At 37.4% G+C, this 17604-nt stretch overlaps 1 protein-coding gene across 1 annotated transcript in view; it reads left to right on the forward strand.

The window, feature by feature from the left end:
* The window catches only part of PKHD1L1 (PKHD1 like 1), a 162324-nt gene extending 149321 nt beyond the window's left edge, over positions 1-13003 (forward strand). Inside the window, exons 72-77 of the mRNA XM_055284802.1 lie at positions 1038-1173; positions 4004-4345; positions 8018-8169; positions 8574-8720; positions 9062-9215; positions 12696-13003. Of these exons, the coding sequence (XP_055140777.1) occupies positions 1038-1173; positions 4004-4345; positions 8018-8169; positions 8574-8720; positions 9062-9215; positions 12696-13003 (1239 nt within the window). The remainder of the gene's footprint in view (positions 1-1037; positions 1174-4003; positions 4346-8017; positions 8170-8573; positions 8721-9061; positions 9216-12695) is intronic.
* The last annotated feature ends 4601 nt before the right edge of the window (positions 13004-17604 follow it).

A 17604-nucleotide genomic window follows, 5' to 3' on the forward strand; every position in this document is an offset into this window, starting at 1 on the left:
CTATGGACACCAAACATGCTACGCCCCCGGGTCTATGTTTCTGATGTTGCCTCAGTCTAAAACATTCTTCCCTAAGTGGCTAAAGTTCCCGTCTCCTCAGATGCCACTTTCTCAATAGGCCTCCAAGATCACGCCTCCTTGCTTGGCTCTCCCAAGTTACAGGCACCCTGATTTACTTTTTTCTTTTCTCCACAGGATTCATCACCATCTAACATGTTTCCTACTTTACCTTTTATTATTTCTATTTTTTGTCTTTCATCACTCTCGAATATAAGCTCAGAGAAGCCAGTGGCTCTGCCAGCACTTAGAATACCACATGGCTGAAATAGGAACTCAAAATTTTCTTTTGTAAAAAATCAGAAGAGAATATTTTAACTCTAAAAATGAGAATGGTTACTACAAAGTAATGTGACTGTTAATATTCCAAGCCTCCGAAGACAATATCCAAAGAAGATTCCAGAACTATGTATAGCTTATTAAACTCCATATTAATCCTTCCCTGCTCTTGGAAAAGCCAGTCTCTTTATGATCATAGCTGAGAGCATGAAATGTAAGCAATATAAACATGAAAAATGAATAAAATTGAATCAGAGAGGATAGTTATTTTGACATTTATTAGTCTTCCTACCAAATTTTTCTCAGAGATAAGCATTTTTTTCCAACATTAAATAGCTAATTGTGTGTGGCTGCATTATATAGAGTATAGCTGAGTCCCTCTTTCCCTGCTCCTGATATTGAAAGCCTGTATTGTTCTTTGTTGTCTTTTAAACGAACCTTTTTTTAAACTTAGAGATACTCCTCTAATAATTTCTCTTGTACTTTTCTACTAAGAATAGTCAATTAAGGGTTAAGTTGTACTATCTGTATGAATGGTTGAATGTAAGCCCATTTTAAAATTTTAGTTCATCCCTTATCCCAAATCCATAAAACTTAGTTTTAATAGTTTGCAGAAAGTATACAATATTGAAGGACGGTTTAAGTGCTAAATTATAAATATTCCGTTTTGTTGCTTTCTTAAAACTTTTTTTCTTTAATAGGCTGTTCTAGTAGGAATTTTCTTTTCCACACTTCAACGTTTGGATGTCTATGTGAACAACTTATTGGTCTGTCCAAAAACTACAATATGGAATGCCCAGCAGAAATACTGTGAACTTAATAACCATCTGTACAAAGGTATTGTCTCAGAAAAATACAGTACACATGGAATATGTACTTATTTATAATATTTTAAGTGTCTGATTATTAGTATTTTTAATTCCTTACCTATTGATGATGCAGAAGAATACAAGTTTTTAGCCGTAGTCCACCAAATACTAAGATGTGTTGATTTGTAACATGAGTGTCTTGAAAGATCACTCCTAATGGAACTTATTTATCTGTGCACATGCAGATATGAGTTTTTGTTTATCAGGGACATTCTTTTGCTTCCTAAGAATGTTTTCATTCTGCATACATTGAGTTCAGTTCTTCCTATGTCTAGAAGAGATTTTGCTTAAAAGTTTCACCTTATCTTGGCTTTACTTCTATTTCGTAGAGGTTAGAGCCTAAATTAATTGGCAGTCATAAGAATTATTGCCAAGAAAGCTAATATAACATCAACTGAAGGTTGTGAAGTAAATAAGATAAAATAAACTTTTGTTAAATGAAACATATGCAAGAGGCTAAACTTACTCATTGACCGATATTTGTAAAACAAGGATTTATCTCTGCTTATGTAAGTCTTTTTGTTAAACAGGGTTCTAATGAGGCCAGTAGCATACATTCCATTCCACATGGGCTACTCATCGTCATTTTCTGATGTGATCCATATTCTTAGCTAATCATTATATAGATGTGTGTGGTAGATCATAATATGAGCTAGACTTGAAAATATGAATGGGTAATCTGTTTGCTTTACCATTTATAGAAGAAGTCGTATTCCTACTAATCACATGAATTGCTAATGTTTCCAGAGACATTACTATATTTCAGGCACAGCTCTACATGCTTTATATGTAACTCATTGTTACTACATCATAGTAACTCTATGAGGTAGGCACAGATGAGTAAATTGAGACACAGGAAGTAATTTGCCAAGATAGTGGTCTTAGTTCAGTCTGCCATAACAAAGTACCACAGATTGAGTGGCTCAAACAACAGAAATTTATTTTCTCTGGATCTCTGAAAGTCTGAGATCAGGGTGCCATGATGGTCATGTTCTGCTGAGGGTTCTTTGCTCGGCTTGCAGATGGCCACTTTCTTGCTGTGTCCTGACATGGCTGAGAGAGTGCAAGCAAGCTACCTGGTGTCTCCTTTTAAAACGGCACTAATTCCATCATGAGGTCTCCCCCTTCACAATCTCATCTAAACCCTATTTCCTCCCAAAGGTTCTCATCTCCAAATATCATCACCTTGAAGATTAGGGCTTCAACATGTAAAATTTGGGGACACAACTCAGTCCATAGCAGTCTCAAGCTGGTATGGTGCACAGCAAGAACTCAAAAACAGTCTAGCTGTAAAACTCATGCACTTAACCATTATATTTCCTTCTTTTAAATTAAGAGAGTCAGCGTTACTACTTTTTATATATAAATAGTTGTGTCATGAATAAAATGGCATTTATAGCTTAATTTTAATAAATTGTTCACTCTCTTCAAATAACACATATGGTACCAAGCACAATATCATTCAGAGTCAGGAAAATAGGAACTATCTTCATAGGCAGAGAGTTCGACTCACATATATTGAGCCCAGACAAATGCTGAATTATATAATTAATAGTGGAATAAGGCATTTAGCTTCTCACCACTTTTCATTGTGAGGCTTGTTAGGAAAAAGAAATTAAAATTTTAGAAGGAGGAGGGCATTTCACAGTAATGAAAAAAGCAGAGACATAGATATTAATAAAACATTTCCACAACCCCAAAATATGTATAGATCCACAACACAGGGATATTATTTTGTTCTCCACAGGCAGAACGTAATGTAAACAATTGATAATGTAGGTGCTGAAGAGCCAGAAAACAACTCCACCACTGCCCTCTTACAGATAAATGTGTGTTTTATGGTAGTGGTAGTGGTGTTTTTCTGAAACAGCGTTGCTTTTAAGTGAACGTTTTGCTTTGGCACTTGGCATGCAAAATAATATCCCTGTGTTATGAACCTATACATATTTTTGGAGTTACTCAAATGTTTTATGATCTTTGTCTCTGCTCCTTTCGTTACTGTGAAATTCCTTCTTCTTCCTACAATTTTAATTTCTTTTTCCTAGTAAGCCTCACAATGAAATGTGGTAAGAAGCTACATATCTCATTCCACCACTGTTACACAATTCAGTTTCTGGGCTCAATATGTGTTAGTGGGTTTATTAGCTCTTAGAAATTGTTGATACTCTGCCATAAAATCATACATATATTCATTCATTATAATGATCTCAATCACTTTTGTAAAATTCAGTTCCCTAGCAGAATTTGTTTTGCATTAACCAAACATTTTTCAGGCTGAAATGTAGGCCTGTTTAGTTGGTATAAGATTCTTCTGAGATGTTTTAATATATACTTCATTTTTATTACACAGTTTTGTCCTTAGTTAAAATAGAAACACTGAATTGTAAATGCTCTTTTAAGAGTTGGCATATAGCACTGTATAAATTAGATAGCTAGTAAAGTTAAATTTATATTTTTAAATTACCAAATGCCTTCAGTCAAGGCTTTAAAATTATGAGCATGTGAATAGTGTTTCAACTACAGTATAGGCTCCTGGGATCATAACTCGATTTGTTTCTCATTTATACTGTGTCTATATAGCTAATTTTTTTAAAAAACAAACTTAATGTATAATGATTATTTGTGGTATTTTTTAAAGGAGTGGCTTTAATTTCGCAAGTCAGTTCTATAAGTGTTTTTGTTTTTAAAAAGGTATGCTTTCTTATGAAAGAATGATAAAGTTGAATTTGAGGGGATTTTCTAAATTCAAACAAACATTAAGTACTTAGCTGTGATGTTCTGGCTTTTTTCCTTCATAGACCAATTCCTTCCTAACCTGGATTCCACTGTCCTTGGTGAAAACTACTTTGATAGAACCTACCAGATGCTTTATCTTTTGGTTAAAGGAACTATACCTGTTGAAATTCACACTGCCACAGTGATATTTGTTTCTTTCCAATTACCTGCTGCAACAGAAGATGACTTTTACACCTCTCACAATCTGGTTAGAAATCTTGCCTTGTTCCTAAAGATACCAAGTGACAAAATCCGTATCAGCAAAATAAGAGGGAAGAGTCTGAGGAGGAAGAGATCCATGGGATTCATCATTGAAATAGAGATTGGAGACCCTCCTATTCAGTTCTTAAGCAATGGCACCACAGGTATGAATAACAGGTGTTTGAGATGGAAGAATCCAATTACCAAATCCATATCCATAAATAACCTGATCAGGGCCTGGTGAGTCAGGCCTCAGGAAGTCCCATCAACCCCACATCCTGAACCTTCTAAGTGCCTAGAGACCCTTTTTCCTTCTTTGCTCCTGTACTACCAAACTCTTCTGGAATTGGAAGGAATTTGAATCTCTGTTTTGTTATTGTGATGATTAATAAATTAAACAAAAGAATTTGATTAATATAAAAAGATCTGGGAAGACCTACTTAAGCAAGTGACCTTATAGATGAGAGATTAAGGATGAAGACAGTCAATGAAAAGACAGAGGAAAAAGAGTGTGCAGGCTATGGAAACTGTTGGTGAGAGTTTGGTGCATTTGAAGAGAGGAAACAGGTCCAATTGGTCTGGAATGGAAGGAGCCAGGAAGGACAAGCTGCTGGAGGTGTAGCCGAAGAGTAGACAGGTGCTAGATGTGGAAAGCTTTGGAAGTCAAAGGAAGGACTGTGGATGTTTTCTTAAGAAAAAGAGTAAATATTCTTGGATATTCTGAGCAGTAGAGTGGTGGGTTAGATTTCCACGGTAAAGTCACAGATTCATCCCAACAAGGGCAGATGTACAAGTACATAATCTGTCTTTATTTCTTGTGACTGAGCGAATCGTCCTCACGAGCCATCATCCCCTGTGTCCCTCACTTCCTGTTTTTTATTAGAGATGAAAAATAAGCTCAACTGTCCCATCAGAGAAATCTCTGCTGGCTGAAATCATTTCCTTAGGGTCACTTAGTTTGGGCACTTGAATAAATGCCCAGCTCTTCAAGTTTTCTCTATCCATCTGCTCCTTTCAAGTTGGGGTCTGAATACCAAGGGGCTGTCCTGGCCTCCGTCCTCATGTTATCGTCTTATCTTCACAGCCTCTGGTACAGAGTAGGTCATCTTCTCTGCTCTACATATGTATCTCTTGAGGTACTACTGAACTTTCCTGGTCTTCTGGCATGCAGTAACATCCCCCACTGCTAACCTGCAACCATGCCTTTGTCTTCAGTGGTCAAGCACAAGTACTCTGACCTAGGTGTACCCCTCCCCAAGAATAGGAGAGGCAGGTATTTGTCAGAGGAAGATCTACCATCCAGCTAATGAAGCTTACGCTTCAAGCCCCTTCACTGATACAAGTCCTGGGAGGGGCTTTCACTTTCAATACCTTAGGAGAGGTCCTCATAATGTGGTCAAATCATTGAATGTTATTATGAAAGCTACAAAGGTATGATTTTTCTGCATTCCTTCTCCTAAAGACATCCTCCAGACGTATATAAACTGCAGCCCCACTAGGTTGGGATCTACCCTATCTACCTGTGTTCAGTCACTTTGTCATTTAACTCCCAGGCTCTGTGTAAACCTGGGTACTGGGTGAAGTTCTCACTTTATGCCACTAGAGATCTTCACTCATTTTCCCAAGAGGTTTGCTTCTAGGCATTGACCCTATGCACCTACCACATTATCACTCTGGAATTCTACCAGCTAAGCAGGCGGAAGTTTCTTTCATTGGGGGATAAGCCTGTGGGAAGGCTTGCCTGCATGGAGGGAGGTGTTTATAAACTCTTGGTTAGAAGAGCGTAGGAAGCATAGGCTTGTGTTGCAACCAGATCTCCCACGATGTTCTCTGCCCAGAGTCATAGTTAACTTTCCTTCGTCAGTTCTGTACTCACTTGGACTTACAGGCTCAGGGTTTGGACTCAGCATGACTTTGCCTGTTACTTTAGGAGTTGTAGAGGGCCCATGGCACACATACAGATTACTCACCTACTCTTAGAAATCCCTGGTGAGCCCTTACGTGTCGTGGGGTCCAAAATTTACCACACTAGCCACTAGATATCCAAAGAAACTGGGATTTATTTCTTATATGTGACATACATTTCCCCACATACAATCCCTCCTACTTCCATCCCCTTAAAGCAGTTTTAGCTTGTTAGATTTATCCAGACAGGTATAAGACCACTGAAGAATGCAGAAGTTAGGGATGGTGGGAAGGACAGGCTAATGGCATGTTTTCCAGATACAGACTGGGATAGTGTTTCAAGTCTCAAGAAGAACCCTACAACTTGGTGAATCACAGCAAAATGTTGAGAAGTGGCAAGAAAGATGTTCATGTAGTTGTATTCCTGGCTCCTTATAGCTTTTATATAGTATCAGGATATCCAGAAATTCCCAGATGTCCTAGAAAGGGGTTACCTATGTATTAAAGGCATTTATGAGCAGACAGAGTCCTGCAGCCAGGAATAAGAGGCCTTCAAGTTGAGGTCTTTGGTTTCGAGATGGCAATCAGCAGAAATGAGTGCCCTCACATGTCGAACGGTCAGTGAGAACCTGTTAACAGTGCAGACTGCATCAGACCTTTCAGTCCATGCCAAAAACCAGTGAAGACAAAGTAGTAATAGTAGTGCATGGACCTGAAGCAGTTCTGTACTGCTACAGCTAGATACATAAGCCCTCAGACTTGGGAGGTCTCCTTGGAGAAGGCTGTTTCTGGAGGAAGTATGAGGAGAAGGAGGAATCTGAAAGACTGAGCCTTTTTCCAAAAGAGTCTGAGTCATCCAAAAGAGTCCTTTTAAACTGACAAGGACTGAAATAGCTTAGGACTGTGGGATTCATAGTGTCATGTCAGACCTGTTGGCCCAAGACGTTACCTCCTTCTCCCTGAGCACTCTAAGCCTTATGGCTTAACTTTAATAGAAGAAACTCAGTGATTTGATTCCTCAAGGCATGACTGGATATAGAAGGTACAGGATGCCTAGGAACAAGGGGTTAGCAAGGCCTGCAATACACCAAAACATTATCCTGGTTAACAGTTGTTTCTTAAAAGATCAGTCTGACTCCAGAGGGCCAGTTTAAAAGTGGTTTTAGTAACCCTGCTGATGTGGCTTTAATAAGGATTTTAACAACAGGGACAGAGAGAGTTAGAAATTGGTAATGGATTAGATGTGGTGTAGTGGAGAGGTGAAGGAGCAGGGATTAAGCAAAACTACCAGGCTTCTGAAAAAAGGAATATGGTGCATTAAGGTACCACTTTTTAAGGTAAGGAGCACTGTGGGGGCAGAAGGTTTAAGAGGAAACCCCAGACCTGCCATGCTAGAAAAGGGGAACAGAAACTATATGTAGTGTTAAAAGGAACTGAAAATTGTCAAATGTCCAAAGCAAGTAACAATTGGTTAGTAATTTAATAACTTTAGCAACTAATATATTAATACGTACATATAATATGATCGATTCTAACAATCCTTCCATTCCAAAATTAACACTTTATTTTTTAAAATGACACATGATAATAGAAATGCATGATAATGCTTCATTGATACACAGATTGGTAGGAGAAAAGTATTAAATTAAGAGACATATATTCTCCCAATATGTTTTCATTCGTTTTTCTTGTATCTGTTTTATCTACCTTTGTTTTTCCTTTAATTCCAACTTAAAATATAGTCTCCTGAGTTCTTCCTTTTCCTCCCCTCATTAATATGACTGTTGTGATTCGCTCAGGTAAGACTAGAAAGCCTTAGAATTCTATAATGTGATGGAGCAATGCAAAGAAAGCTAAAGTAAAAAACTCTCATGTGTTCTCACAGTTCTATACTTTTATAATCCAAATGTCATAATACCGTTTCCCTATAGGTCAGTTGCAATTATCTGAACTCCAGGAAATTGCTGGTTCTCTTGGACAAGCTGTAATTTTAGGAAAAATCGGTAGTATCCTTGGATTTAACATTTCGTCCATGTCTATTACTAATCCCCTCCCCAGCCCAAGTGACTCTGGGTGGATTAAGGTAAGAAAATGCAACTAGAAAAAATGCATTTTTGGGGACTTAAAATATCATTACTTATTTTTTATTTTAACTCTGTTTCTATTTCAAAACAATAATTTAGCAGGCATGTCTTTCTTATTTATTGTTGACTTTTTATGGGCTCGCTAAAATGATAATAAAGTTGTTTGAACAAAGGAGCATATCTTCCAAAAGTTGTATATTGGTTCCAAATTTGCTTTGCTTTGCATATTTATAACAATGCTTCATAAATTTAATGGAGGAAATATTGTAATTATATTAATTTTACATATTGAACATATTCTAAAATAAATAATGAATATATTATACTCAGCCTGGCTAAAATGAGTTTGCTGCTGAGTGTAGTTTATCATGTAGAAACCAGTTCATCCCTCATGCATTCACAGGTAACTGCCCAGCCAGTTGAAAGGTCTGCATTTCCTGTTCATCACGTGGCCTTTGTGTCCTCACTCTTAGTGATCACTCAGCCGGTGGCAGCACAGCCGGGACAGCCGTTTCCTCAGCAGCCTTCGGTAAAGGCAACAGATTCTGACGTAAGTCATAACTCAAAATTTTACTTAAGTGAAGGAATTAAGCTACAAATTCTGAAGGGTAAGCCAGTTTCACTCATCCTGGTGTGCTGGCAGCCTGAGGATCACACAGCCCCTTTGTAAGTTGGACTAATATCCAAAGATATCATCTTGTAATGTCTTAAAAATGTTTATGTTAAATGAACTTCTGCTGCTCAGGTTTATGAACTCTTCATGTGGAATAAGCAGCTTCTGCAGATTTTCAATTTATAATGAGGCATTTTTGAAAATAAAGTTTTGCATATATTTTTAAAAGCATGGAAACAGGACAATTGTTATAATTATCTACTTTTTTTTTTTTTTAGGGTAACTGTGTATCAGTTGGAATTACTGCACTAACTTTGAGGGCCATACTCAAGGACTCCAATAATAACCAAGTCAATGGCCTTAGTGGAAATACAACAATTCTGTTTAGCAGCTGTTGGGCCAACTACACAGACCTTACTCCCCTTAGAACAGGTGGGTGCACTATTTTGGATCCTCACATACATAGCCACAAATAGAGACAATTATAATGTGCTTTTAACGAACAAAGCATTCTGTAACACTCTGGTCAATAAATTATAGACATCAGAATGCTATATTTTGCCTTGTTTCAGATAATATTTAGTCTAGCTTAAGAGTAGATTTAATATGTGAAATAAATAGAAATTAAAATAAAAAATTAAGGAAATCAAATTATATCATGATTTATCCAATTGTATACTTTCCTAAATTTGCACACTAAAGATGTATTACATTTATAGTAAGAAAAATTAACATATAGATTTTCAAATTCAATAAAAGAAAGGATAAGGTAGGCTCATATAACTTTAGTGTCTTAAGGAGGAGTTCAGAGTTGGGCTAGAAAGTTGGCTGTGGTCTTTCTGAAAGCCAAAGCAAAAGAGAAAATGAGCATTATCATAATTTACAGTACCCATCAAATAAACAGACCAGTTACTGTGGAGAATTATAATATTCTCTGAGAACAGAACAAATGTCTCTCGTGATTTTTCAGAAAGTGTGCACAATTAATCTGTATTAAGTGATATCTTCAACATCGGTGCAGTAAATATAGCCATGACTGCCATAATTACATTTTTTATACTGTCTTCATATAGGTTGAGGACACAACTCTGATTGGTAAAAGCCATTCTACCAGGGTCCAGATGATATATCCCCAAACAGATCTCTCTTGGTGATAGAATGTAGAGTATCTAAAAGAATGAAATGGATAAACTGCTTACACTTGAGAAAGGCCTCCATTGTTCTGTTTGTCCCGACCCAGGGCCTACTTAAGATAGTTAGGGGCCTTAACTTCTGAAAAGGCTATGTAGTGGCACCCCTCCCCCCAATTTTTTCCCTGAATTTTTGTTTCTCCATGTTTTGATAGTGCCCTACACCAGATATGTTCAGTCTGCCTACTGGGCAGCAATATCTCAGCCTAATGTTTGATAATAATTAAATGACAATTAGTTCAGTGGTGTGCTCCTAGACAAGTACCTTGTGTCCCACGGCTTTCTGGTTTAGAACAGAGCTAAATTCTTTTAACTACCAGCCCAAATGGAATTTTTTTTTTTATGGGAAATGAGGCAGCTGGCAAGAACCCTACCTGAAAAGAAGTTTGCTCACCTCCTCATGAGGGTGGACCCAATAAGTATCCAGTGGAAAAGAACCAACCTTGTGACTAAGGTCTTCAAACTACAATGTTCCAAAAGTACCCAGGATCACTGGAGCACTAAAGCACTAAAATAGGTTTTGGCATTTTACTGTGGCAACAAAATAATAATTTAAGCATTTTTCTTTCGTACATTAAGTTTTTTTCAGAATTCAAAGCTTCCCTTGGGAGGGTCTGTCTTACTTGCCATGGTGAAGTGCCAGTGCTCTTCACCTGTGTGTTTCCTTTTCTTTCTTTCTTTCCTTCCTTCCTTCCTTCCTTCCTTCCTTCCTTCCTTCCTTCCTTCCTTCCTTCCTTCCTTCCTTCCCTCCTCCCTCCCTCCGTCCTTCCTTCCATCCCTCCTTCCCTCCCCCTCTGTCCTCTCTCTTACCCTCTCCTTCTCCCCTCCCCTCTTCTTCTCTCTCTCTCCTCTTTTCTTCATCAAGTGTGGCATCTCAGTTCCCTGGTTATGTATAATAAGGAAAGCCAAGTATAGGAATCTGTTCATTATTTTTAAATCAATTAGCCAGTTTGTAGATTAACCACAGTAAAATTACAATAATAACAAAGCATTCGTGAGAAAATTAACAAAATATCTTTCACTGACTCTTTCTAGCAGTTAACCCCCCCAGTCACTGCACTGAAGGAAATCCCCTTGCGGATCGGACTGCAGCCTGACAGCACAGCACTCCTCTTCTACATATAGCTCCATAAAGAGCAAAGCAGCGTACTTGGGTAGAGGAGATACGGGTTGTGGTTTCTAACACAGAAAATGGTGATGTGAGAAATGGGTGGGAGAAAAAGGATCTGCATCTTTAACCAACCTAGATAAAGACAGTATTACTAACAGACACTGGGATATATTTGTTTAGCGTCCTATGTAATGTTTAGTGTTTGTTTCAGTTTCTATTGCTATGAAACAAACCAGCCCCAAATCTAATAACACCATTTCATTTGCTCACAATTGTGTGTTCAGAAATTTGGGCCAGGATGGCTCATCACTGCTCCAGTGTCTGGGGCTTCAGCTGGGAATTTCTATTAGCTAGAGCTGGCTAAGATGGCTTGATTGAGGTCATATCTCTATGGACCTGATTCTGGATTTTGGCTGGGTTCTTCAGTTCTCCTCTATGTGGTCTTTCCATAAGGCTAGCTTGGGCTTCTTCACAGTACTTCAGGAGGAGAAAAACAAAATAAAAGGACTACCCTAAATTATTTGCTCATCAAAAAAATTAATAAAAAAAATTCACCTGCCACAAAAATTCAGATTTTTTAATGCAAAAAGAAAAAAATTTTAATACACCATTGTCAGGAATTGTCAGTGATAGAAAATTCTATAGTACAGTGTCATATATCCTGAAAGTTATATAATGAATTGCAGTTGTTCATGAAATCACAGATATGATCAAGATCTAATTATATTCTCTTCCTAAAAAAAGAATGAAAACAGAAATGACTTTTTAAAAACAAATAACACAGAAAACAGATGAGTAAAAACTTACAGGGCTGTACAAGCATTAGAAACGCTATTCTGTGTGGTGACTATTATTAATGATAGCAATAGACCCAAAAGAAATTATAGCAAGGAAAAATATATTGGTTATCTCCTATTCAAAACTGTGGGAAGATTTAACCTGGAGATTAAATAATATTGGATGAGCTCTTTAACTTTTTTACATTCTAAACACAAGTAACAATGTTTCTAAAATGTCTACCTGGAATAAGGAAAAAGGGTCACAGCCTTGTAATACAAAAATAGCATCTAACTTCAAACAAATGTGAAACATGGTAAAAGTTTTTTGAATCTTAATGGAGGGCATATGGTTGTTTGCTGTATTATTCTTTCAACTCTTTTCTTGTTTGAAATTTTTCAAAATAGAAAGTTCAGTATCCATCCCCACCTCTGCCAACTGAGACTGATGCTTCTCTACTCCTAGGTCAAGTATGAAGGGATGAAACTGATATTCAACACCCTCACCTCTCTTCCCTATTGTCCCTCATTTCCAACAGTTTTTGGCCAGTCCTGGGCACTAGGAAGGGGCTCTAAGAAGCAGGTACTGCTGCTGCAGAAAGAAAATCTACCCAGCTTCCCTGTTGTTCAGTTAATGGGCAGATAGAACTCTTTTAACTCTGAGACCCTGTCTATACTTGTCTGTACTTAAACTAATTTATTTTACTCAACTTTCAAAAATATTTCATCAGGATCTATACAGTGTTTTTCAGTCAATGAAAATCAAATGGGAACTGTATGAAAACAAGTAAAACATAAAAGGAAATCAAACACTATGATGCTTTTTTTTTTCCAGGAAAAAATTATAAGATTGAATTTATACTGGATAATGTTGTTTGGGTAGAATCCAGAACTTTCAGCCTGCTGGCAGAGTCTGTCTCTAGCAGTGGCAGCAGCAGCAGTAGTAGCAGCAGCAGTGGCAGCAGCAGCAGCAGCAACAGCAAAGCATCAACTGTGGGTACATATGCCCAGATAATGGCTGTAGTAATTAGCTGTCTGACTGGAAGAATGTGGCTCTTGGAAATATTTATGGCTGCAGTTTCAACTTTGAATATAACTTTAAGTAAGTACAGTCCATTAATACATTATGTCTCCACATGTTGAAGTACCAGTGTTTACTGGATAAAGGCTGTGTGCACAGCTCTTGTGCATGATATCACTGTGTACACAAAGAGAAAGTAACAGTCTCAATGGCAGAGACAAGACAACCTATGGAAAATGTTATTCACTACATGTTGGTCTATAAGAATGTGGTGAAACAAGGCTGGGCACAGTGGCTCATACCTGTAATCCTAGCATTTTGGGCGGCTGAGGCAGGTGGATCACCTGAGGTCAGGAGTTGGAGACCAGCCTGGCCAACATGGCAAAACCCCATCTCTACTAAAAATATAAAAAAATTAGCCGGGCATGGTGGTGCGCAACTGTAATCCTAGCTACTCAGGTGGCTGAGGCAGGAGAATCGCTTGAGCCTGGGAGGTGGAGGCTGCAGTGAACTGAGATCCCGCCACTGCACTCCAGCCTGCGTGACAGAGCAAGACTCTGTCAAAATAAATAAATAAATACATAAATAAATAAATAAATAAATAAATAAATAAATAAATAATGTGAAACAAAAGCGCAGGTCATGTCAGAACTCTTTTTGAGTTGCAAGATGCAGATTCTTAGCTTGAATTGATGTAGCTAGTAAAGTGATCACTTAGAAGTCCAGAAGTTGTCTGGTTTCTAAAACAGTTGGATCTAAGGACTCAGATGATATCTTCTAGAACCTCTGTCTCTTCTCTTGGCTCCACTCTCTTTGGTGTTAGCTTCACTCCCAGGCTGACTACTTACCACCCCCAATCCTCATTACAAAGGTACCCACCAACATCTTCTACCAGCCCACCAACCAATACAGAAAGAGCTAACCTCTTTCCCAACAGTTCCAGAGAAAAGCCCCAAAACTGTGTCATTGACCTGGCTTGGGTCACATGCCCAATCCTGAACCAATCACTGTGCCCACAGCATTCTAATTAGCATGGCCTGGTCACATGGGGTAAGGTACTGAGAATGGCGGAGGTGTAGTTTCAGTAAGGACAATAAAGGTGCTAGTACGGGGAATGACAGGCAGAGAGAGACATTGAATATTAGAGAGATTAATAAAAGGGAAAGGTCCCTCTATGATTAGAAATGACTGCAAATGTCATTGCATTAGCAAAACATGAAAGTTGGGACTGTATAAAATGTATAAGATTTGGAAAGGGAGGGAAAAGGCACTCAAGAACAGGGACGTGATAGGAGCAAGGAAAAAATGGCAGTGGAATAAAACATCTTCAGTTATACATGTTTAGCACAGAATTTCTCATCATCTCCTTACAAACATACTTCTCCCAGCTACCCCTTCTCAGTTAGTGCCAGTGCCATTTTTGCCTATTTTCCATATTGCTGTCAGATTTAAGGTCATGTAATGCTAACAGGAATCTCAAATCCTCAACTATTCCTCACTACATGCAAAAAATATAATCACCATCAAAGACCTTGAAAACAGATTTGAAGACTCCCTCCTTTTACCAAATCATTTCCAGAAAGAATTCTCTCCACCCTACATATTCCCTATATCTATATCTGGGCTGCCAGTCTCTACTCATCAAGGTTACCTCTCACAGCATCCTTCTAGGTCTTGCTCAAATACTACCTCATCCAGCAGGTTTCCCTTCTTCCTTCCCACTCTACATTTAATTCTGCTCTCCCTTGGTCTCCAATTGCACTTTGTGTTTATATCATTATTATAGTCCTTTCTGTAATGTACTTGTATTAAGCTTATATTCAAATCTATCTTAATCACCAAATTGTGAGCACTTATAAGACTGTATGCCTTACATATTATAAGTACGAAAAATGTGGTTTAATTGATTTTAAATCTTGAAAGTGATAGTTGAGTCTTTACCTCTGACTTAAGGGGAAATGTTGAGTAGGGGTATTGTGGGCAAATTGTAAAGAGCTTTGATTGGAACACAGTAATCAGTTTGCAATTCATTTAATGGGGGAGAGTTTCTGACAGGTTAGTGAAAAAAATCACATAAGAGATACTGTGTAATAAAGTTGAGGAAGAATTTGAGATGGGGTAACAATTTGGAAGAATACTAAAGCATATTGAGCAATAAAAGCCAAGACTAGATTTTAAATTTAAATATAAAGGATTAGGGGACATAGTAAGGCTGGGTCTGGAAGTGTCAAAACAAACTGGAGGCTGAGACAAACTACTGGGGTCTCAGGAATAGCCAGAAAACAAGAAGAAGGAAATCCTTTCTTCTATCCTAATGGAGGAAATTAATTGGAGTCCAGTGGTCAAGGGGGAAGCATAGTTGGCAGAGACCTTGTCCTGGCCTCTTATAGCTGAATATAGACAAGGGGGTTTATGTTATTTTTATGCCAGTTTTCTTGTCTCCAGAATAGTAATAAAAGTAAGACCAATTGTTTATTTTATAATAGGATGACAAGCATTTCTTTAATTCATTTTATTTTTTTCTCAGAAGCATTAAAATATAAGGTCTAATTGGCTAAATATTGCTCAGTAGATATTTGCACATTTTGCATTGCCTTATTAAGTGCAAAAACCTTTATTGACTCTCATCCTGCTTACTCCTGACAACTTCGGTACTTTAACAAATTAATATAATTCTATTCTCAAATAATTAGTAAATCATATGGCTCCTGAGTTTTTTCCAGGAACTTTCCAAATAAGAAGATTAATCAATGGCTTCTCCTTTGCTACTAAATAAACTACCATTTTTCAATTAGAATATAAGAAATTTAAACACCATTAATGGAATAAAATTCTGGGTTCTTTTATAACTTTGCATTCTGAACTAATAATATATTACTTTTAAGAGGATCATGAAGTTTCACTAAATAAAAGACCTTATAATTTAAATGTGTATTTTTGAATGTGAAAAATAAAAAATAAAAAAATCTTATATAAGCACCACAATCTATAAATTTCTAAAAAAAAACCATTACTGATTCTAACATTAAATGGGTAAACTTGGAAATACTGCTAACTATACCATAAAAATGAGAAAAGTTAAAATTAATGAAATATATTTTAAATTATACTATATGCTATTGCTACTTAAAAATTGTTTTGTATTGTTTTCATTTTTCAGGAAGCTACTAAAGTGCTGTTCTGAAGAATAGCCTGGAAACAAAAATATAAGAATTATTAGCTATTTTGTTGGGCAACAGGCAAAAGTCTATAGCATTTTCATGAAAATATACTAAAAATATTTTTATAATATATAAAATGCACTAATTAGCTTTAAACACTAAAATCAGATTTCTTCAAAATATAAATTTGTTTTGATTCTTTATATTTGTATGTTCTTATTTCATTTCAATAAACTTGCACAAATTTGTCATTTGGAAGTAGATATGACACCTCTAAGTTATTGTACCAACAAATCATAGAACCCTTTAAATAATGAAAAGAGCTTGTCTAGTTCGGACTTAAGCTCTTTACATCAGATTGGAAGCATTTTAAGTATTCTTTTTAATACTTGGCGGGGGGTTCTTATTTTCTCTATCCATTTATAAGGTTTTGATTTCCAACAATCTAAGCCATTCTAGTTTCTAAGGATTTTGGAGAGATGAGATTGTCTTCACACAATCTGAGATGACAATCTCATCTCAGATTTTTCACACTGAGTTCCTGTGTTTCAGATTCATAGTAATCCCAGGAATTCTAGACTGTCCTGTATTTCTGGATCTGCCAAACTCTGGCCAATATTGGGAAAAGTTTTCTTGCCCTTGGAATGAACTTTTGGAACAAGTCCAAACTCCTTCTCTGCCCCTCCTTCCCACTCAAAACTGCCACTACTAAGAGCATGACTCCCCTCAACCCCGGGCACCAGTTGAGGGTTGAGGGGTTCCCTTAACTGGTGGATGCTTATTCACTGTTTACTGGATGAATGAAGTATGAAGTGTGGGGAAGTCAACAAAGAACAGAACAAACTTATTTTCAAGAAGATAAATTAGAGAATGCAAAAAAGCTACAGACTAAGGTAGCTAAGTTAACCGAACTCTCTAACAGTATTGAAAATAGCAATTCTTTACTCAGAAAATTCTAAAGGGAATACTTAATTTGACAGAACTCCTAATAAAGACATTGTGGCCATATCCAGAGCCTTCCAGCAAGTGACACTCAGCAAACATTTGGGACAGCTGAGAGAATTCAACAAAGCCCATACCTTTGTCTCTTGTATGCCATCTCCTAGTACATTCACCTCAGATCATTGTTAAACTTACTTAGCAGAAAACGTATAAACACTTACCAGGTAGTAAAATGAAATATCTTGGTATAAATGTGGCATTTCATTCATTTGAGCAGTATCTGTTGGATGTTCTAGTAAGTAGGAAGGCTACAAGAAGTAAGATGCTATGCCTTCCCTTGAAGAGTTTTCAGGACATTTGGGGAAAGAATGGAAACAGACCATTTCAATACAACATGATCACTGTCTCAGGGAGAGAGAGACAGAGAAAGACAGAGATAGAGACAGAGACAGGGAGGGAGGGAGAGAGAGAGAGAGACAGACAGAGAGAGAGACAGACAGAGAGAGAGAGAGAGAGAGAAAGCATGAGGTTGCTAGCAATATGGAGGCCTTAAGCCTTGTTCAGGAGGGCTACCTAGAAGGGCAGTGAAAGAAAACTGGGAGAGGACCACTGAAGGCCTA

The sequence above is a fragment of the Symphalangus syndactylus genome, chromosome 7, assembly GCF_028878055.3.
Source record: "Symphalangus syndactylus isolate Jambi chromosome 7, NHGRI_mSymSyn1-v2.1_pri, whole genome shotgun sequence".
NCBI classification, from domain to species: domain Eukaryota; kingdom Metazoa; phylum Chordata; class Mammalia; order Primates; family Hylobatidae; genus Symphalangus; species Symphalangus syndactylus.